Below are 22,072 nucleotides of genomic sequence, written 5' to 3' on the forward strand. Positions count from 1 at the left end.
TCTTTACTGCTGTTTGCCGAGGCTGCAGAGGGGAGCTGGGTGGTTTGATATAAAAGCCTCGGCGCCTTCAGAGTATGTCCTCACTCCAGCTCCAGGTTGCGAAACTTCCTCAGGTTCCGACGATGTTCGCGTGTCCGCTCAGTTTTGCCTCTCTGCTGTGCGTCACCGCAGCGTGGCCTGCGCTCAGCGGCCGGGAGAACCGCTTCTCCTCAGAGGGCAAGTCAGAGGAGGTCCGCTCTGCCGCCATCAAGAGGCTTCTGGAGGTCTTCGGGATGGAGGACCCTCCTGCTGTCCACGCTCACAAACAGCCTCCGCAGTACATGCTCGATCTGTACAACACGGTGGCCGACGTGGACGGCGTGACCAAAGATCCCTACCTGCTGGAGGGCAACACTGTGCGCAGCTTCTTTGACAAATGTGAGATGTTTTTAAAGCATGTGTGCAGAGGTTAAATGGACGGCGTTGTCTCTAATAGTGGTTTTGAATTGCAGTGCGCAGTGAGCAGGTGGAGTTCAAGTTCAATTTGTCAACAGTGGCAAGGAGTGAGAAGGTCCTCACTGCAGAGCTGCATCTTTTCAAGCTGCGTCCTCAGGGATCCCTCACGTACAGCAGACATCACTTCTGCCAGGTATGTTCAGCCCTTTAAGCAATAACCGCATGCAGAGCTGACCCAACGCAGAATGGACTTACTTTTCCTGGTGAAGAAGCATCTGTAAAGATCAATGTTCAATTTCTGGCACAGATTTTCAACTGGATCTATGTCTGGACTTTGACTAGGTCAGGGGTGTCCAAACTTTTTTGTCACGTGGGCCACAGTTGTCAGTTCAACAGTACTGACAACTGTACTGTTGAGCTGACAATATGTATAATTTTTAAAACTAAAATCAAAATATTTTTGTGATTTTTTTTAACCTCAAACTAAACATAAACTATCTTAATTAAACTGGTTTAATTAAAATAGAAATCATAATAAGCAACAAGTATGTTTTTTATTTAGAAGAAAATGCAGAATGGTTTAAATGTGTCATATTACTTTAAATATTAAATTTACAGGAAACAAGATTACAAGATTGATATCTTATCTGTAAAAGTGACAGCAGCCATCAACAGGAAGAGATTATTTTGTGGCATCTCTGTTAATAATATGGAAATAGCATTTATTATTATTATTTTAAATATTTATTTTTATTATTCTTGGTTGGCCTTGGTGGTGTGGCGGCCCTAAGTACATTTTCTCTCAGTTAATTTCTACTTTTATTCTCTATATTACTCAGGTCAGTGTTTATCAGCTTTTGGATATCAGAAAAACTAACAGCACGCAGGCGAAGAAGTTGCTGTCTTCTCGACTCATCCCGGTCCACTCAGCTGGTTGGGAAGTATTCACCGTCACACAAGCTGTAAGTATTTCTCAATGCCTAAATAATCTGAGTCCCAGCAAAACGCTGGACGGTGTATAAAATCTGTGATGTCCTGAAGGTCCGCTCCTGGATGGCAGATGAAGGCAGCAACCTGGGGCTCCATGTGGTGGTTAGGACTCTGGAAGGAAGCCAGACGGACTTGAAACTGATCCGCTTTGCTTCAGGGCGCCACCACCACCCGAGCAAACAGTCCATGCTCGTGCTTTTCACCGACGACGGCCGCCGCTCTGCGGCTCTCGGGAGCATAAGTGAGATTTGCCTCAGTTTTAATGTCATTCATCAAATCGGAATGCACAGTAAAATATAATCCTGGATGTTTAGTGCTGGCCTAAACTGATAAAACAAAGAGAAAACCGAAGTAGCAATTTGAAAACATTTTTATTTTATTTGGGTGGTATTTTAATCAAAATCTCAGAAAATAATTTGGCTGTTAGGCAGTTAAGCCACTTAAATTTGTAAGTTTGAATAAAAAAATGTTTTAAATATTCCTACTATAAAAAATTTGATATTTCTACTCAAAATAATTGTTTTACTTACTCAAATAAAGGAGCTCGATTCTAACTTTTCTGTTGACTATAGAATAGTTTATTTTATAGCAGGAAACGAAACAAGGTTCCTAGCAAGTTTGAGATTAGCATCAGCTGTCTTGCTAAGCTAGCTAAAGGTTAAACTTTTTAAATCTATTCTAAGACACTGACTTATGAACTGTTTGCCTGAAAACCACAGTTTACATATAATTTTCATTAGTATCAGCAGCCTTAAAATTAGCTAGCTTGTAGGTTCAACTTTAGCATTTGTGCTGTGTTGCTAAAAACGGAACTAGCTGCAAGTTTAAGCTAAAGTTTAAACATTTTAAATTCATTGTAATATGTTGACATGTGAACTGTTTCCCTGATATAAGTTTCCTTATGGTTTTTATTAGTATTGACTGCCTCAGAATAAGTTAACTTGTAGATTCAACTTTAACATTAGCTCTGTTGCTAAGCTAGCTAAAGCTTAAACATTGTAAATCTATTCTAAGAGGCTCATATGTAAACCACAGTGTAAATATGCTGTAATGAAACCTCTGGCTGAGGAAGATTAGCTAGATGACAAGCTTACATTTAACCTTGTTGCTAAAATTGCTAAAGTGAAAGGTTAAGCTTTTGAAATTCATTATCGTATGTTGATACATATAAACTGTTTCCCCAAAAGCCACAGTTTAAATATGTTGCTCAGTAGTAACTGACTCAAATTTAAGAACTTAAACTAACTGGTAGCTTTAACTTTAGCTTTAGCCCTGTCCATTCTAGCTAACGCTGGATACAAACTTAATTTTGACCACCAGTCAACAGTTTTAAAACTTCTACTAAGTTGAGACAGTCATTCATACAACCTGAGAATATTGGCTACCAATTGACTGAACTTGCATATTCAATTAAATTCTTGTGTTTCAGTACAATTTCTTACCAAAAAACATAGTAAATATTAGAATTTAACCACTGCTGAAGATTAAATATAAGTAGCTAACATTAGACTAGACTTAGACTTATTTTTATTGTCATTGCACAAAGTAACATAAGTAAAATTGGCAATGAAATGTCCTTGCTTGGTCACCGGTGCACACACAGAAATACAAGGGTGCTTATAATTAAATAATATGCAAATAATATTATTTAATATTAAATAATAGTAAATAATTACAATTTTCAGTCTCTGACAGTTTTTATGATGGGATTGTTGAGCAATTTGATGGCCAGTCGGAGACCCATATTTCTGAGTCTGGCTGTTCTGCGGCAGATGCTACGGACTCTCCTCCCAGACAGCAAGCGGATGAACAGATTATGGAGAGGATAGGTTCAATCAGAAAGGATCTGGTTTGCTCTGGCTAAGCAGTGTCTGTGTGCAATGCTTTGGATGGGGGAAGTGGCGCCCCAATGATCCTCTCCACTGTCTTCACCACTCTTCGCAGAGACTTCATCTCAGAAAGTGCAGGCGCTGCTGTGCCTTTTTCACCGGTGAAGTGATGTGAATTGTCCAGCTTAGGTTGTCTGTAATGTGAACCCCCAGTAACTTATTGCTGCTGACGATCTCCACTGCTTCGTCATTGATAAGAAGTGGTGTGTGGTTGGGTCGAGACCTCCTGAGGTCGACAATGATCTCTTTTGTCTTGTCGACGTTCAGGAGCAGGTTGTATATTCTGCACCAGTCCACAAGATGTTGTACTTGTTTTCTGTAGTTCCCTTCATTATTGTCCTGAATGAGTCCCATAATTGTTGTGTCACCTGCATATTTCATGATGAGGTTGGTGTTAAACCTGGGACGACAGTTGTGGGTCATCAGGGTAAACAGCACGGTGCTCAGGACACAGCCCTCTGGGTAGCCAGTGTTTAAAGTCCAGCAGCCAGTTGCACAGTGGAGCATTGAAGCCCAGGGGGACCAGTTTGCATACCAAGTCCTGAGGGATGGCCGTATTGAATGCTGAGCTGAAGTCCAATACAGCATTCGTATGTGGGGGTTTCTTTTCTCCAGGTGTACCGGGCTCAGATGAAGAGCAGAGGAGATGGCATCCTCAGTCGAGCGGTTAGATCTGTATGCAAACTGGAAAGAGTCAAATGATGGAGGCAGTATAGCGATTATATGACCCTTAACCACTCTCTCGAAGCACTTCATGATGATAGATGTTAAAGCAACGAGTCGAAAGTCATTAAGACTTGTGGTGGTTGGTTTCTTGGGCACTGGATTAGCTAGCACACTTTCCAAAATTCCTTTTTAAATTGTATTTGGTTCTCGTAAAGGTTTACTGTCACTATTTTACAAATATCCGATCCTGTTTGCTAATCTAAGGAACCGTTTATTTCTCTTACAGATCCCCACGAGGCCATTGCCACCTCCTTCCTCTCCCAAACCCCAGTCAAATCCTTCCGCACGGCTCGCTCCCTGGACTACAGCGAGAAGGAATTGCGGTCCAAGCCCTGCCAGCGCCTGCCTCTGTATGTAGACTTCGAGGAGATTGGCTGGTCGGGCTGGATCGTGTCTCCTCGTGGCTACAACGCTTATCACTGCAAAGGGTCCTGCTCCTTCCCCCTGGGTCAGAACATGAGGCCGACCAACCACGCCACCGTCCAGTCCATCATCAACGCCCTGAAGCTGATCCAAGGCATCGAAACGCCGTGCTGCGTGCCCGAACAGCTGTTTTCCATCAACCTGCTGTACTTTGATGACGATGAGAATGTTGTGTTGAAGCAGTACAACGACATGGTGGCTGGAAGCTGCGGCTGTCACTGACCACGTCAGATTTAAGTTTTACTTTATCTTGTTGCCCTTTCGGTGTTCACTTGTGAGTAAATGTGCTGAGATCTACAAATAACACTGTAAGATATGTAAATAGACACATAAATTATAATATATGACTGTTGGAAGAGATGACCACAAAAATGTATAAATATGAAAATGTTATGTTTTTCTGTTTCTTATTTTTTTATGAAGAATAAATTGCTTTTTTTTAAATGGTATCACTTTAAGCTTACTTGAACTTTTCTACTTGAGATCAAGATGATTTCAGAACATTAAGATTTCAAACATATACCCAGCCACCGATGAAATGTACACACACAAAATCCAGCATAACTACCTTCACTTATTGATCTGGAAATGATTAGATGTTTATCATTGCTATTTTAATTTAACTGAGTTGAGTTTGAGTTGTTAACATGGAGCCTGAGCCATTAGAGCGGAGTCGTGAGTTTAAACCGTCAGCCAGATTACTTCCTGATATATTAGGAAGTATATTAGGTTAATATATTAGGTTAAAACAACATTCTTGACAAACGGTCAAGGTTTAGTTTTTATATTCACTTGTATTTAGTTATTTGCCTAATTAATCACTACAGGGCTTGATTTGACTATCAGTAAGTGTCATTATGAGAAAATAAGAGATGTTTGCTACCAGTTACCTTCAAACTGAATAAGGTGGTAGTTCTTATCCATCAGTTTCATTCAACTGGAGATGAGGAGGGCTGCAGTCCATGACCCATTTCTTGTATTATTCCAGGAGGCGGTGCTGGTATGATTGTGAATCTCTTGTACATTAGGGAAGCAGTCAAGAGATTCTGGTAACTTAGGAGGAGCTGCAGAGACCAGTTTCTCTTGTTTTACGTTTTATAGGTATGTTTTTGAGTAAAATGAACATTATTATCTTATTCTATCAACTACTGACAACATGTTTCCGAAATTCCAAGCAAAAATCTAGTATTTATTTGCAGAAAATGAGAAATGGTCAAAATAATGAAAAAGGTGCAAAGAAAACAAGTTCATATTCATTTAGAAACAACAATATTAATATTTTAACTCAGGAAGAGTTCAGAAATGAATATTTGGTGGAATAACTATGAGGCCTTCAATGGGTTTCATTGCAGTGGGCTCTTCATTTTCTCCAGAGCTGCATATAAACTCTGTCCCACTTTGCATAATCTAAAATCGCAGTAAAACTTTGAGGCTGCAACATGATGAAATGTGAAAAGGTTCACGGTGAGTTTGCAGCTGGAACAAAACATCAGCCATGTTGTCGTCAGCCATCAAAGTTTCTTTCAGTGCGTTACAAAACCTCGTCTGTAAAGAACGTAACCCGATCAGCGAGCGAGGCGTTGGCCATAGAGTGGCACGAAAGGGGGTTGAAACCACCTGGCATGATGCTGGACGACAGCCCTCATTCATTATCAGAGGGGCCGCTATTCACAATGGAGCAAACGATGAAATGCTGCCATTATGGTGGCAAGCAAAGGGCCCGGCTGCGGCCCGACACCCGATCTCCTCTTTGGCTCTGGCCTCCTTTTGTCTCGGTATTTCATATCTGACTGGGCCACCCCAATAAAAAGCATTCGCTCGGTGCTGGAGCCGCGATGGATCTGTGCTTTCCGAGCTTGAAAGCTCAGACATGGGGAATAAACAAACCATCTTCACAGCGCAGCAGCTCGACGCATATCAGGTCGGCATCAATCCCGTTTTCTATGAAAACTGGAGCATCAACTCGACGTTTGCAACTTTAGCGGTGAAGCAGATTACATTTGTTCTTAATTTATTCTTTATTGGGAAAGTAAGAACCAGCCAGGGCCACAGAATGCAGCGCAAATGTACCCTGAGGGTGTTTATTGATTTGATTTACTGTAATCCACTGAAACCAATAATTTAAAAAAAACAACATACCGTCAACGTATGTTACATTTTAAAAAATAGTTTTAAATTCAGACAAAAATTGTTGATAATAAAAAATTATATTTCATTTATTATTATTAATTATAATAATGATAATAATAATAATTGCTATTATTATATTTTTTGTACAATGGTTTTCAGATTTCTTAAATGTTTCAGATTGTCAAACTGATTTTAACAATAACTGGCATGATGATGTTTTTTATTCTTCTTTAAATAAAGAAGAATAAAACAGAGCAGACCAACTATTTTGGTTTTTTTATCCTAAAATGATTATAATGATAGAAAGTATATATAGTGAGAGCAAAATTTATTGATCCTGAAACAGGAAAACATCCCCAGACTCTCACACTTTCTTAAATGATAAGTTTTTTTTTTTGTTTTTTTTTTCCTCTTTTTTGTACTCAATCCAAACATTTTGGGGATTTTTCCAAATCTCTTGGATATCAAGATGTTTTTTTTTTTTGAAACTGTGATTTTTATGATCAGCAGTCTCTCTAAATGCCTATTTTTCACCCATCTTGCTTTTTTACTCTTCAATCATGACCTCTGACCTTAACTGAAACAAATGACTGTTTAATAATTTTGGATTTGGTGGCCAATTTGGGAAGGTTCATTACTGTTCTCCCTTTAGTGATCATGCCTCTCAGTCTGGAAACACCAGAACTGGCTTTCTAACCCTTTCCAAAATGTTTCGGCTCTTCCCCTTTCTTACATCTACTCAGGTAAAGGTGTGTTGTTTTGCTTTTTGCACCATTTTAACCAGCTTCATGCTGCCAGACAAGTTCAGCTCAGGTGATTTTATAATTTTGCAGGGCGTGCAATAGTGAGAGCTGATGTGATTCGTGAAACTGAGCCAAAAATGTGGTTTTATCTTAATTTATTTACAATTTAAGATACAGTTTGATAGCTTTTCCCTCCTAACAAATAAAGTCACATTTGAAATCTGCTGTATGTATTTATTCAGGTTTTGATTTTTGATATTAAAATTGTTTGGAGGATCTGAAATGTTTAAGTGGGACAAAAAAAAAAAAAAGAATATTAATAAAACACCGTTTTATTAATATGCCCAATGTAATTTCTTGTATTTGCAGGACTGTACATATTTCACCAGAAAAGAAATTCTCAGGTGAGCATAAAATATATACAGCACCATTGGCTTTTATTTTTTATTTCTATTTATTTTATTTTTTTAATTATGACTGTGACGAATAAGACTGGAAGAGCTGAACTGTTTCAATGAGATTTTATACCACTGCAATAAATGCAAATGCATTTCATGAAAAGGTTTTTTGTCAAAATCCCTTGTTTTCTACGGATTCCTTTCCAGTAAATCTAAACGAAGTCCTCATTGATTTGACCCGTCATGCTGTGGGTCAGACTTCCTCTCAAATCCCATTTAGTTCAAGTTTGACCTTTTCATTTTCAAATGCTTATATGTGAATGTTCTCAATGATTTATGCTCATTAAGAAGCCTTTTCTATTATTAGCAACAACTGTTTAACAATGTATGCCTTCTAATTTAAAAGATGATTTGTAATCCAACACTGAAAGTGAATGTTTTGGACCTTCCTAGACTGTTCTACCGCTATCGGGATTTGGCACCGCAGCTCGTTCCTCTTGACTACACCAACCACCCAGATGTGAAGCTACCATACGAGCTGATTGGCAGCATGCCGGAACTGAAGGTAGACCCACTGGTCCGCAAAAAGCCCGCAGACCCGCTCTCCCCCTCTGCTCCCCATCCATAATTAATGACCAACTAATCGACAGAATTCATTGAAAGGTTATATGTTACCCGACTCCTTTAAACTTGAAGAATGCTGCTGGGTCCCTGAGGGCTCACTTGTTAGAAATAGGTCAATTATATGCTCCTTTACGCAGAGGCCAGCGACGTAAACATATATTTACTGCTAACTGGTAGGCGTTGAGAAAAGGAGGGACCTGGACAACATTGAGGTTAACATTGGTCCAGATAAGAATGTTTCCAACTTTTTAAAATTTTTAATCGATCAGAGAAAAGCTTTCGTCTAATGCATGTAGTACAGGGAGCTCTGGGGGAAGGCATGGGATCTTGTTTTCACAGATTATCTGTTTTATGTCATCATGATACATGATGTATATTAAAATTACAGACTGCAGCTTTAATTATTAATATATAAATCCAAGCTATAGTGTCAGGCATTCCAAATATTTAATTATGTTAAATATTTGTTTTTTAAAGATAGCGAAATTGTTCTTCCATTCATGCAATTAAGCAAAAATAAAACTTCATAGGAATCCAGTCAATCTGATATTTTTTCTTTTTTTTTGAGTGACAATTTGGTCCCCCAGGTTATGCCACCCCTTGCAGACAGCCATTTTCTCCATATAAAAATTTACTCATAAGAAATAAGTTTGTGTGTTAAAGTTTTGGCATTTACCTGTTCGTCGCTCAAGCCGTTTCGGTGGTCTTTGTGCTCAGGACAACCCATTTCGTCAAAGGATCGCTGAGGTTTTCTCTGAGGATGGAGAGGGAAACATGACGTTGGACGACTTCTTGGACATGTTCTCAGTGCTCAGTGAGATGGCGCCTCGTGACCTAAAGGCCTACTATGCCTTCAAAATATACGGTAAACCTTCACGGGGTGAACTTCATGTTCAAATGTGGTGCGTTTTCTCCTTTTACTGGTGGTAATTTACATGACTGCAGCAGCATTGATGTCAATGCATAAATAAATTACTGTGGTTTTTATTTATCCAATACGATACTAGATAGCAGTAGATTAATCACAAGGGTTGATTGATCACATTATTCAAAAACATCTTTCATACAAACCAACTGATCTAGAGTGCCTGCTCAGTTTCCAGAACGCAAACGAGAAAAAAAAAAAAAAATGGCAGTGCGTTTTTTGTTTTTAAATAAGCTGTTTTTTGAGGCAACTGAGCGCCGAAGACATTGAAACGCAGTGATCACATTTAACACACACAACTAAACGTTAGGTAAGATCTTTGTTGTACTTTTGCTTTTCCAACAGATTTCAACGACGACGACTTCATCTGCAAGTCGGACCTGGAGAAGACGCTGAACAAGCTGACCCGTAACGAGCTAACGGAGGACGAGGTGAAGATGGTGTGCGAGAAAGTGATCGATGAGGTAGATCTGGACAACGACGGACGTCTATCGCTTGAGGATTTTCAGCACATGATTAACAGAGCTCCAGATTTCCTCAGGTAAGTAAAGCCTGGTGCCCCACCAGGCTTATAATACACTGAAGATATTTGCATGAGAAACAAGACTGGAATTACTTGGTAAGATTTGTGGTTTTTTTTTTCTTGGACAGGCAAAGTTGTGTTTATCAAATACAATCCCAGTAAAATGTGTGAACTTTCTGACTGTTGCGTGACAAAACATGAATATCGCATCTAAAAATCGGCTTTTATTTTGCTCCACAGCACCTTTCACATACGGATCTGAGAAAACCGCCAACTAATTTCACGCTTGCAAAAGCCCAAAAGGATGGACTGAAAATACTACAGAGCTTCACAAATCAATCTTCAGAAAATAACTTCTACTTTTTGTTTTGAACCCACGTCATGGAAGCCCAGCTAACCCATCAGGACAGGCATCGCTAATTATGACCATCAACCATGGATTTGTTTTGTATCTGAAGGGGTTTTGGTTACACTGGATATAGAGGAGCAGAATATTCCAGTGGCTCCCAGTGGAGCCAGTAGAGACGAAGGGAGCCGTTTGTCCAGAAAGCAGCTCCAGCAGCTCCTGGTCGCCTCGGCCAACGAAAACACTGAAAGAAGGCAAACCATTTTTAGATCCTTTTTATTAAATCAAAAGTACACATTTCATATGGGTTTAGAAAGTACAGTACAGTTTATATATTTATTTTTCAATGTTCAATGATATTTATATATTTCCCCCCCCAACCCCTCTAAACTTTTCCCTGTGAATTTCCCAACAGACAGAATGAAAATATGGCTGCTAAAAATGTGTGTTTGCTTTATTACAACATATGATGGGATTTTAAGAAAAAGTAATAAAAAAAAACAACAACAAAATAAATCTGTCAAAAATAATTGCAGCTAAAGTTTAGGTTAACATGCAGTTTTTAAATAAGCCTGACCTGTTTCTGGCTCAGTGAGTGACAAAAAAAACACATTAAATGTAACAAAGCAAATAAATTCATCTGTAAGGGTTTATGATGTACAAAGGTCCAAGATTCACAATGCATAGCTCAGCTATGAGATCTGACGGTTAAGACAAATGGTCCTAGTAATCACGAGGTCCCAAATCTTTCTTTGATACTTAAAGAAAAAACAACAGAAAAAGAAGCTACAACCAAACCATAAAAAACCCAAACCTTTCTGAACGCTGTGGAGTTTCCAGAAAAACGACTATCATAAGAATGCCAACATGAGGTAAGCAGGAGAAATGCATTTCAATTAACTCTGGCCTTTTTTTTTTTCTTCTGAATATATGTAAATACTGAATCAAATTTGTGTTTAAGTGGTTTAGCTAAGAGAGGCTCACTGATTCTCCAGCGCCACCTAGCTATCAAGCATCAAAACTAAATGTGGAAAACACCTGATAAGAGCTTAATTCAAGCCTGCTTTGACGTCAGCAGAGCACAAACTTTTAAAGAACAAAGTGGCAGGCTTTAGCTTAAAACTCTTCTAATCTATGCCTACATACTGGATTTACATCAGTTTGCAGAAATTACAAGGAAGCAGACGCTTCAAGGTGACAGATTACAGTTGGAGGATGCTGGATCACTTGGTGCTGTTGGATTTTGGTTTCACAGACTCGACAGATCAACATCTGGTTGTTATAAAACGAAGCCATCGCTTGGCACGGAGAAAAACACGACGTAATGGTAAAGTGCTGGGAGGGCTCGAAGGGAACCTGCAGTTCATGACCAGAGGCGTCATTTGAGCTCGAATGTTATCGAGAAACGATTTTTCCGGTGAGAGATCGGCATATTTTGTTCACCGTCTACATGGTAACTGCGTCTCAGTCCGGAAGATATGAAGTTTGTTTTTTCATGCCGGATCCAATTTTCTAATTTAACTTTCTTCCTGTATTTTCTAAAAAATAATAATAATAAAAGATTAAAAAAAATAAATTACAAATATTTTAAAAAGTATTTATAATTTTTTACTGACTTTTGAAATAAAATCAGTCATTAAAAATAACTGATTTTATTTCAGTCATCTCTTCTGTGAGTTATACAACATAATATTATGGGAGGGCTATGAAATTTTTTAGCTTAATTACAAAAATATAGTCGTAATATTAGAAGAATAAAACTTTTTCACCAGAATTTAATATAGTCATCAAGATTTGACGTGATCAGCTGTTTGTGTGGCTCTTTCTTCAAAATGAACATTCCTTTGCACAGTTATTTCAAAATGCTAACAGATTTAGCATATCCTTATTTGAAAAACTGGTACAAAAAAACTTTACAGTTTGATCAAAATTCCTCATTTTAACTATTCATTTTTGGGTAAGAGGTCTCAAAAAATTCTATCAAATGTTACGACTTTATTCTGGTAATATTATTCTCATACCATTCTGACTACATTGTCGTACTATATTATTCTTGTGATACTACGGTTTTATTCTCTTCCTGGCCCTAATACTTTGACGTAGAGTTGACCTGAATTCAACGTCAAAACAAACAGTAGCTGTAAAACACGTGCCAAACAAAATGGCGGCCTTGGGCATGGTGACATCACTCTGAACCATAGAGTGATGAAACAAAAAAAATTACACATTTTCAAAAACCAAGAACTGAATTAAGTAAAAAAAAAATAGATTAATCACCCAGCTCAACTCTACACTTTAGCTGGAACTGTGTTTCAATCGGACTGATTAGACTTTCCACACATTTTTCATGCCAAAAATCCCCAATTTCCCAGACTTATTTGTCAGTTTAGGCCTCCATTTCTGTTCACTATGAATTAGCAGCAGCCATTGCTACTGCAGTCATGCATACATATATGGAAGAAGTGTTTGCATGGGCAACCAGCTGGACAGACAGCAGTTTTAAAACATGTGGTAGGAATTAAAGCTTCCCTTATATTATCCACATCTGGAAAATACTAAAATATAATACAACGCTTTTGCCTGGGTGAAAAGGGAATACATTGAAAAGCACCTGATGCCCACTGTTAAGCACGGTGGAGAATGTCTCATGCTCTACGTCTGTTTCATAAACTTTGGGAAAATTGCTAAAAAACTAATGCAAATGTTCAACACATCTCCAGATTTTTTGTAGAATATGAGTTTTAACATCTGAGGACAAAGGAAGCATAAACCTCTGATTCCAAACAGGAAGTAAATAAAGGGTTAATATCTATCCATCTCATAGAAAACCTAATGAATAAATACTCTATTTATGTTATTTGTTTTTAAAAACTAAGGGTATTTCTACAAATTTAAATACTTAATTTTTCCATGTATATGCACAGCAATCCATCCTTCAACCAGCTACAGCTACCACTATAGAGACACATTTTAATATAGGCAGATTTAACTTGTGGAGGTAAGAAGTAAATCTGGTTTCTAAATTTTGGACCTCAGAATCAGTCTGTTGTGATTGAGAACACTTTAGGGCTTAATCTTAAAGAGTTTCTGAAAACACTTGGTTTTGGGTAAACCTCCGGCCCACATGCCTGTGTGGCTTTCAAACACAGATGATAACGCAACCCAATCTGAAAAACCGAATGTTTATTTATCATATAATAGTTTATTACTCTTGACCTCTTCGGTTATTTCCAAACATTTAACGATATATAAACACAACAAGCAATCTGACAAGCCCTGGAATAAGCCAATTTGAAATGTGAAATCTCACTGTTTTCAGTGTATGGCATATGCTTCAATACAATTCATTTTCAATTTAACAAAACTCAACAGACGGTTTGTGGCTTATGCTTTGATGGGGATAATCTCATAAGTCCTTCATTTTCTGCTAGAATTGAAACAGCAACTATTTATCAAGGAACCATTTGACCTTTTTATGCCTTCATAGAAAGAAATTAGCATAAAGAAAAGTTTTTTTTTTCTAACAGGAAAAGCCTCATAGTCCATCTCTACTAGGAATACAAGTTGCCACTTTAAAGACCCGTTTACAAAAATATGCCACCTCTTATTTTTTTTAAGTTAAACTTGGACAGGAGGACTGAGAAAACAAAGGATGATATTTTACCTACACTCGAATGCTACTGCAAAAATAGTTTGGAGGCAGTGATCAAGACATTTTCAGTCTCATCGGATGATTGTCGAGAACAACAAATAAGAACAGATAAAAACAAAACTTTCTGAATAATTTCGAATGGACTTTATATGCCTTGATATGACTTCAGCTGCTGATATGAAAAAAGTGCAACTGTGTTTCACTGAAGTTCAGAACCATCAGCCTCTGCTCGGCAACATGTAACACAAACACCTAAAGGGTGCCATTAAAGGTGGACCAAAATACCACATTTGATTTCCAATTAAAAAATATTATAATGAGGCAAGTATCTTCTGTCGCTGGCTGTGCTACTGACTGAGAGAAATACAAGAAGCCCCCGATTTTGTAACAGAAAACACATCAGTGATGAGTCCTTCGTCAGTTAAAACTTCTTGAAAAGTAAAGACAAGTTTTCCACTAATAATGGAAGTGACGCACCTCTGGAAGCCTTCAGAAAAGGAAGAGTGGAGGGGAAGTCCTCCACTTTATGACAATAGTGGTTTTTGCAAAACCGGGAGAACCGGGAGAGGCCATGGTTGGGTAGAATAAGCAAAAAAAAAAAAAAAAAAAAAAAAAGAAAAAAAAGAGAGGAGGAAGTGCTGAGAGAGCACAGTCAAGTTGTGTCCAGCCGGCCTGTAGCCAGCATGGAAGGCTTTGGTTCTCAGAGCAAGCTGCAGCGGAAGAAACTGGTCTTTTTCTGTGGCTCGGAGATCTTGACTCCATGATTGCTGCCCTGAGGGGCGTTACCTTCCTGCAGCAAATCACAAAAACATCAATTTAAAAAAAAAAAGTTGAACAAGTAGTTTTGTCACATTAACAAATTTTGTTAAGATGATCAAATGTCCCAGAATGTATTGCGATAAATGATGAAAATGGTCTCAAAACAATAATGTTAAGCAATAGTGGTAATGGCACACTGTTCAATAGAATAGCAATTCTATAGAACAGTTTTAATAGAACTCAATTGATTCCAATTGATGAAATTGGAAGACATATTAAATATCCAAAAATAAATAAACAAAACAACAGAAATAACAGATAAAATTAATTATGAAATGTCTGTAACATTGAACCTGGCTGAAGATTTTTGTCAAACAGTTTTTGATAAAAAGAGAGAAAAGAGCTAAATCATGCAAATGGAAATCAGTGGGTATCATTTTATGACTTAACAAACACAAACTGAAAAACACTTGATATTGCAGCGGAGGTTCATTCTCTAGTAGAAAAACAACCGTAAACATAAAACCAAAGCTCCAACTAAAGGGTTTAGACCAAAGTCCATAACTGATCATAGGGGCCTAGTCAAAGTCTAGACCCAAATGCAATTGAAAATCTGTGATTAGAATGTGAAACTGTTGTTTATGAATGGTTTCTATAAAATTTGGAGCAGGGAGACTTTAAACTATCCAAAATATTGACTAAGAAAGAATAGTAAAACTGCTCACCAGCAGCACACGCTGTGAAGTTTGTGATTGTAATTTGAGAAAATATAAACTCATATAAAGACTAAAAAAAAAAATACTGTTTAAGGAATGTATGAATGAAATGGCTTCTTACCATTTTTGAGTCCATCTTTGATTTGATGTCTCTGGCAAGAGTCAAAAATGCCTGTGAATCCAAAAAATGTTAAGGTAAGTAAATAATGCTTTAGTTATGAGTCCAAAGTGTCTGAAATGAAAATGGGAAATTTCAGGACTTTAACACTAAAGAAACATTAGAAAATATTCTTAATAAAGAGAAAATAAAAAAATATCAAATGAATGTAAAACAATAAAAAGTACTTAAATGTTGTACATGTTTTAACAGTACTGGGTCAATTTTAAATCATCCTTTTATTGATATTTTATGTCAAATAATAAGATTAAGGTTATATGTTGATCATCATCCATGACAATCTTATAACGTTTAACTCCAACAATTGATCAGAAGTGTCCCATTGCCTCCTAATAAAGCACTTTGGTTTAGCACAGTGCTTCTCAATTCCAGTCCTCAGGACCCCCTGCTCTGCATGTTAGATGTGAACAGTTCATCACAATGATTGCATGACCACTTCCGCAGTCATCAAGAACTGCAGAAGCCTGTTAATCACCCACAGATTCAATCCACATGTGTGGCAGAAGGGGAACACCTAAAACATGCAAAGCAGGGGGGCCTGAGGACTGGAACTGAGAAACACTGATAGCGTCTTATATTTGTTTCATTACATACCTTAAAATTAAAAGGAAAAAATAGAGCAACTTTGTTATGACACATTCAGCCTTCCTCTTATTTGTTGTAGTCTTGCTTTCTCTCACTTTCTCACAGCCTAAATGAACTCCAGACATGTAGAAATCCAGTTTCCTTTCAAAGACCTTGCATCTCTGTGCTTTCTCTTGCTTTAGTCTTAAATGTCTCACCAATAATACAAGTGGACAACTTTTAGTTGAAAGTCATCAGGAGTAAACCCCCTAATTCTCTGACCAACATCCTGAAATATCTCTATGGCTTTATCTGACATACAGACACATTTTGCATATTTCTGACACATTTGGAATTGTTCGTAAGGTAATCATACAGACATTGCTAACAAAGTAAACAAAACAAGTACATATGTGAAAAGAGTTTTAGATAATAGCAGTTTACATTTTCCACATTGATGTTGGCCTTTGCACTGGTCTCCATGAACTTGATCCCATACTCTAGTGCAAGCTGAAAGAAAAAATACATTTTCCCAAATTACGCTTTTGTTGAACTTGCTATCATATGCATTACAATATTATTAATAAATAACCTTCCATCTATATTTGACCGAGATTCTCACCTTCTCTCCTTTATCTTTGGAAACCTGCCTCTTGTCATTGATGTCGCATTTATTGCCAAGAACCATCTTCTCGACATCAGATGACGCATGCTACGTTAACAGAGGAAAAGGAAACATTTTAAAATGGAGACGCAAACGTGTCGGCGAGAATAAATTTGAAGCGGTACGTACTTCCTCTATGTTCCTTATCCAGTTCTTGATATTGTCAAATGATTTCTCATTTGTGATGTCATAGACAAGCATGATCCCCTGCAAAGAGCAGTACATGAAAAATGTTGCTATAAATACAACTCAAGAACTTTTTAGTGCTTTAGAAACAGAAACTAGTAGCATGTGAGGCTACCCACCATTGCTCCTCTGTAGTAGGCTGTTGTGATTGTTCTGAAACGTTCCTGACCAGCTGTGTCCCTGCAGGAGCCAAATACATCAATTTCAATAAGAAAAAGGAAATTTCTATCTTTAGGATCAGATTTAAAAGTTTGATTTTCTTTTCAGCAGCAGCAAGTCATAGACATGAGTTTTAGTTAAAAAAAAAAAATCCACTACATGGTTGAACGCATATCACCCATAAAATTTCCTCTTCCTGGTTTCCTATAAATGTAAATAGGATTTGATAGACCTGAATAATTCTCTCATGTTTTGTTTTCTTCTATATTACAAGGGTGATATTTATTTTTTCACTTGGGTTTTACAGAAATACAACGTACAGCAAAGACAAAATGAGCTGTGACATGCAAAAGTATTCAAACCACTTAAACAATGTAGAACCAGAAGCTTCCATATATTATTATATTACAGCCGGTGTTGCACTGCTTGCATGGTAACTGGAGCTTGCGTGGCTTCACAAAAAAAAAAAAGAATCCGTCTTTAAATTATTCTCAGGTGGAGTCTATTTACAAGTTTTGAAGGTAATAAGTTGCTATGTGTTTTATTTAGGAGTAGCAGGCTGAAGAAGACGAACAGAAAAACACACAAAACTGAAGAGATTTTTATTATTTAAAGAATTTTGAAACTATTTCTAATTTTCACTCAACTTCAGTCAAACACTACTTACTGATCCCCCCCCCCCCAATCACATAAAACATGTTACAATACTTGTGTATTGTTAGAACAAATCTGCAATGTGTCCTGCATCACAGCACCATTATTTACATTCATATACAAACAGAATATAGACGTTTATATTGTAAGACGATAGCATTCAACGCTAGTTAAACTTCCATGTTTTGCTTCAGGATTTATTTGTGTGCAGAAGCATTTCTCAGTTGAACCTTATGAAACCGTGGATCCTTTTATCTTCAACCTGATAGCAACAGTCTGCATTCCTGGTTCAGAGCATGGTCAGGGTCAACTTTACACTATTACAGTAAGATGTTTCATGCAGCTTTGGGACTGGGGTGCCCTACAATCTTCGAGCAAGTTTTCATTTTCTGAAGCAGTTTAGATTCATCAGGAATATTTTGACTTGTACTAAAATGTTTTATAGTACTACAAACACTGAAGTATAAACAGTGATGTCAGAAAAGCGTTACTGACGCTGAAAATCCCAACAAAATAAACAGAAGCTTGTATTTGGAAAAGTGATCAAATGTAGAAGGATTCAAGGGGCGTGAAAACTTTTGTAGTGTGGCAACAAAACAGTGCACCGGTTTTTGAAGTGCCCTTACCATATCTGTAACTTTATCTTCTTGCCATCAAGCTCTATTGTCCTAATCTTGAAATCAATACCTGCAGGAAGATAAACGGAAACTAGCATTCCAATCACAACGATACCTTTTAAGATGCAATAAGCCCCCACAAAAAATTAAGCAAACCATTTACACAACAAAAAACAGCACACCATATAAAAGGAGATAACACTTATTTAAAAAAAGAAATTAAACAAAAGCGTTTAACGTGCAACACATCAGCTTTTCCGGTGTCTCTCCGGAACATAGTCGGGTCTAACGGTTAACACTTGGGCTTACACATAATAAATGTTATATCAAATTAGTTCTAAATAAGCTATACATAAAATTTTAACAGCTTTTCTATGCCACGGTTATTTGAGGGATCATGTTACCTAATGTCGGCACAAAAATTTACATTTACTAGCAAAGACAATGTGTCATTCCCATATATAGCATTACAAGCATTCCAGCAAATAGACGTATCCGGAGAGCCAGTCCCTCTACGTAGTGTAAACACACAAAACACACCAAAATGCCCCCCGCAAAACGCACCTATTGTTGAGATAAACGTTGAGTTGAAGGCGTCTTCTGAAAACCTGAAGAGGACACAGGTCTTCCCGACACCAGAGTCCCCGATTAGCAGTAATTTAAACAAATAGTCGTATGTTTTCGCCATACTTGATATTATTACGGAAATCCCGCCCGGCGAAGATGCAAAGCACAAAAAAATGACACGACGCCCCCTGCTGGTCCGGAATTCACTTACAGGTGTTTTTAGCGCCAGTAGACGGGAAGTTAACCCGGAAATGCGGGACGTGTTATTAGCCACGTGTTTTGTTTCAGCAAAATTTGAAGTCTCATTTTATTCCTCTTACATACATGTGTACTTCCTACTAATTCATATAATTTACACACAAAATGATCTAAATTGAATCAATATTTTGTGAATCTGATAATTACAAAAGAAAATGTATTGATAAATTGATTGTTTTCACATTTTGACTTTTTTCATACCACATCCCTCGACTTCGACCTGAATTCGAAGTTCTCAGCATAACAAGTCCTGCTGTGGAATTTGTTTGTTTTTTTAAAAGTTATCCAATGTGTTTATATATCTTGAAATTGTCTTAAATTGTAACATTCATTAATATTTACATTTTGAATTCTTAAATTTTACTACTGCAACGTTGATGCTTACAATTGAATAAATCTTTCTGAAGTAATTCACTTATGTATCTTTTTTTAAATTATATTTCTTAGCTGAATTAATAAAAGACATTTGTGTCAGACTCTTACGTTTATGTTATTTAGTATTTGGAGCTTAACGCTTATGATTTCACTGTAATCTACAGGAAGGAGGATGCAGCTTCAGTTCTGACCCCCGGGAGCAGTGGCGGAGCCAGAGGGGTGGCCGGGGTGGCACTTGCCACCCCCAACACACCCCTGTCCACCCCTACTGCCACCCCACTGGAAATGGTAATTTTAAAATATAATACTTATGAGATCGGCAAAGATTTGCCAGGAAAACTGTAATTTCCGATTGTCCCTGAAGGCAGCCCGATGCTGTTCATTGGTTAAACTGACATGTGGATCCTGCTGGATCCAAAACACATCCGGGGCTTTAGAGTTACACCGTCGAGGAGTTTTGCAGGTATTTACAACATTTTACCGCTCAGCGGTAACCGCTGTTACCTTCCTAATGAGAGGCGGCACTTGTCATACATTTCTAAAAAGAAAAAAATGGTTGTCCACCACTGCATAGTGCCTCGTTTATTATATTAGCCATGCTAGTGCTGATAGATCGTGTTTTAGACAGATTCTTTTAACATATGTTTTAGTGCACATGCTGCCCTGTAATGTTTTCTATCTCCCAGCTCTTGCTTGAAATGTGTGTGGTAAGAATATGTGAAAAACCATTAAGTTTTATAATGACTGAAATGTAAGTAGGCTATGTCATATGAAAGCTTTGAATTTAACCTCACTAGTTATATTAATTAATTTTGAACGAAAGGAAACAAATATTTTTTCCTTTCGTTCCATGGAACGGTCCATTTGTATATGGACCCCTCTGATAAAGCCTTGCTCACCCTTTGGCCACCCCTTGAAAAAAAGTCTAGCTCCGCCACTGCCCGGGAGTCAGCACATAGCTGCAAAGATGTTGTATCTTGTTTGTTTTTGCAGCACTTCATTTGACATGTGGAGACTTGTCTTTGGAAAATATTTCTCATTAAACGCATCACTTTAAAAATTTATATTGAAGTAATTGCATTTAAATTATGGTGCTCTGTGTCACAGAGAACCGACACTAAATCAGTATTTAGAAAGTCTCGAGATTCCTTTTCCTCAACAATACGAAGTGAGATTGAGTTTTGTGCAATCTGAGTGATTTAAAAAGGTTGAACTGCCAATGACATGGTGTTTTTCCCATGATAAGATCAGAGTTTGCTGATTCTTTGGATATGGAAATGTTTGGGAAAACAAATTCACTGATTTCATGCAGCAAAATGAAACTAAAGCATGTTTGCGCTTGCCCCTTTTCTACTAATCTTTAAAAGTGAGTGCTGAAATTGCCTCCAGGAAACCAACTCTTCCAGCAACCTCCACACCCAAGTTGTTAATTTATTGCACAAGGCTCTTTTGCAATCACGACTGCTGTTGTCCTTGTAACACTTCACTGTGTTGGTTGGAGCAAAAAGAGAAATACCTTTGGCCACTCCTCTCTGCATATCCATCCAGACTCCTGTGCCATCTCTTTTTCTCTCTGCTCATTTTTATGTTGATTTTCCGCAAACGTTGTGGATTATTATCCCCTAGAAAGAGCCAATGACAAGCCATTTTCAAGTTTCTAACATCTCTGGAGGAGTAACAACTCTGCAGCATCTTCCAACATACCTTAGAATGGGAATGTATTTTCCCCAAATATTCATCTTGTTAATGACAGCAACCCCAGTGAGCTAGCGCCTGACGACGTTTGCTTTGGAGACGTAGTGAGCCGACGTAGCCGGTGCAGCTAACATTAAACTTTTGAGATTTAAACCCCATGTCACAATTTCTGACTTTCGATACAATGGACGCTAGTATTTCCTTGAGCGCCCATCTTAAAAATACGTAAACTGCCTATTTTTAACAACATGAATGAAACAGTTGAAACCGTTTTAGCGCAACCACACAAGTTAACGGCTATGGTCTCGCGGAATTAGCCAATCGTTATCACGGAGAATAAAAGGCGCTCCTGGATTGGCTGCTTTGCACACGCCAGCCAATAGCGTATCGAGTAGCATTACGCCATGAAATGAAACAGCCGCGTACTTGCCAGAAAAACCCGTCAACACTGAACAGCAAATAGGCAGGTGTCCATTTTGTAAGAAAGTTTAGGTAAGTACTCATCCTCTCTGACCCGCATCCATGTTTTTCTTTTCTTTTTATGTATATTTGGACTTTGAGTCTGTGTAATAATAAAATCTAGTCTAATCTAGTAAAATCATATTTCTGCGATAGAGACGCATTCCCCACATGATGCTTCTACCTCCACAGTGGGGATGGTGTGATGGTGGAGGTTATGATGTGTTGTGTTCACTCTAGTCTCACATATAGGGAATCTTAGGCCTCCTGCTGCATAGAAGTCCATTTATATAATCACCAGAATAGCATATGTGTTTCTCTTTCCCATGTTGAAGAGTGCATAATATAATTTTTATGTCTATAACCCAGGGAAAATCCAGGGTTATAGACAATGATCAACTTAAAGAAGTGTGAATC

General features: G+C 37.8%; 4 protein-coding genes across 6 annotated transcripts; 2 read left to right on the top strand and 2 right to left on the bottom strand.

Annotated features, from left to right (window-relative positions):
- The first annotated feature begins 117 nt into the window (after positions 1 to 117).
- admp (anti-dorsalizing morphogenic protein) lies at positions 118 to 4,816 on the top strand. Its single transcript, XM_055058376.1, has 5 exons — positions 118 to 417; positions 492 to 628; positions 1,275 to 1,397; positions 1,477 to 1,666; positions 4,267 to 4,816. The coding sequence occupies exons 1-5, from the start codon at positions 123 to 125 to the stop codon at positions 4,683 to 4,685; spliced, it is 1,164 nt and encodes a 387-aa protein (XP_054914351.1). The 5' UTR covers positions 118 to 122; the 3' UTR covers positions 4,686 to 4,816.
- On the bottom strand, positions 3,207 to 10,415 carry LOC129378093 (uncharacterized). Its single transcript, XM_055058381.1, has 3 exons — positions 10,278 to 10,415; positions 9,035 to 9,112; positions 3,207 to 3,998 (listed from the first exon to the last, which is right to left on the bottom strand). The coding sequence occupies exons 1-3, from the start codon at positions 10,413 to 10,415 to the stop codon at positions 3,375 to 3,377; spliced, it is 840 nt and encodes a 279-aa protein (XP_054914356.1). The 3' UTR covers positions 3,207 to 3,374.
- On the top strand, positions 6,318 to 10,579 carry cib3 (calcium and integrin binding family member 3). 2 transcript variants are annotated; one of them, XM_055058383.1, is made up of 6 exons: positions 6,318 to 6,384; positions 7,706 to 7,740; positions 8,188 to 8,299; positions 9,076 to 9,223; positions 9,629 to 9,824; positions 10,047 to 10,579. In XM_055058383.1, exons 1-6 carry the CDS (start codon positions 6,334 to 6,336, stop codon positions 10,066 to 10,068), a joined length of 564 nt encoding a protein of 187 aa, XP_054914358.1. In that variant the 5' UTR covers positions 6,318 to 6,333; the 3' UTR covers positions 10,069 to 10,579. The 2 variants fall into 2 exon arrangements, with proteins under 2 accessions (XP_054914358.1, XP_054914359.1); XM_055058384.1 differs by lacking the exons at positions 7,706 to 7,740; positions 8,188 to 8,299 and having other exon boundaries at positions 6,334 to 6,384.
- LOC129378096 (ras-related protein Rab-8A) lies at positions 10,413 to 21,455 on the bottom strand. 2 transcript variants are annotated; one of them, XM_055058385.1, is made up of 9 exons: positions 21,206 to 21,455; positions 21,018 to 21,123; positions 18,311 to 18,371; positions 16,991 to 17,051; positions 16,815 to 16,892; positions 16,644 to 16,733; positions 16,466 to 16,531; positions 15,401 to 15,451; positions 10,413 to 14,594 (listed from the first exon to the last, which is right to left on the bottom strand). In XM_055058385.1, exons 2-9 carry the CDS (start codon positions 21,043 to 21,045, stop codon positions 14,505 to 14,507), a joined length of 525 nt encoding a protein of 174 aa, XP_054914360.1. In that variant the 5' UTR covers positions 21,046 to 21,123; positions 21,206 to 21,455; the 3' UTR covers positions 10,413 to 14,504. The 2 variants fall into 2 exon arrangements, with proteins under 2 accessions (XP_054914360.1, XP_054914361.1); XM_055058386.1 differs by lacking the exons at positions 21,018 to 21,123; positions 21,206 to 21,455 and adding an exon at positions 18,866 to 19,038.
- Positions 21,456 to 22,072: the final 617 nt, after the last annotated feature.

Source organism: Poeciliopsis prolifica, unplaced genomic scaffold, assembly GCF_027474105.1.
Source record: "Poeciliopsis prolifica strain line A6 unplaced genomic scaffold, Auburn_PproV2 SCAFFOLD050, whole genome shotgun sequence".
In the NCBI taxonomy this organism is placed as follows: domain Eukaryota; kingdom Metazoa; phylum Chordata; class Actinopteri; order Cyprinodontiformes; family Poeciliidae; genus Poeciliopsis; species Poeciliopsis prolifica.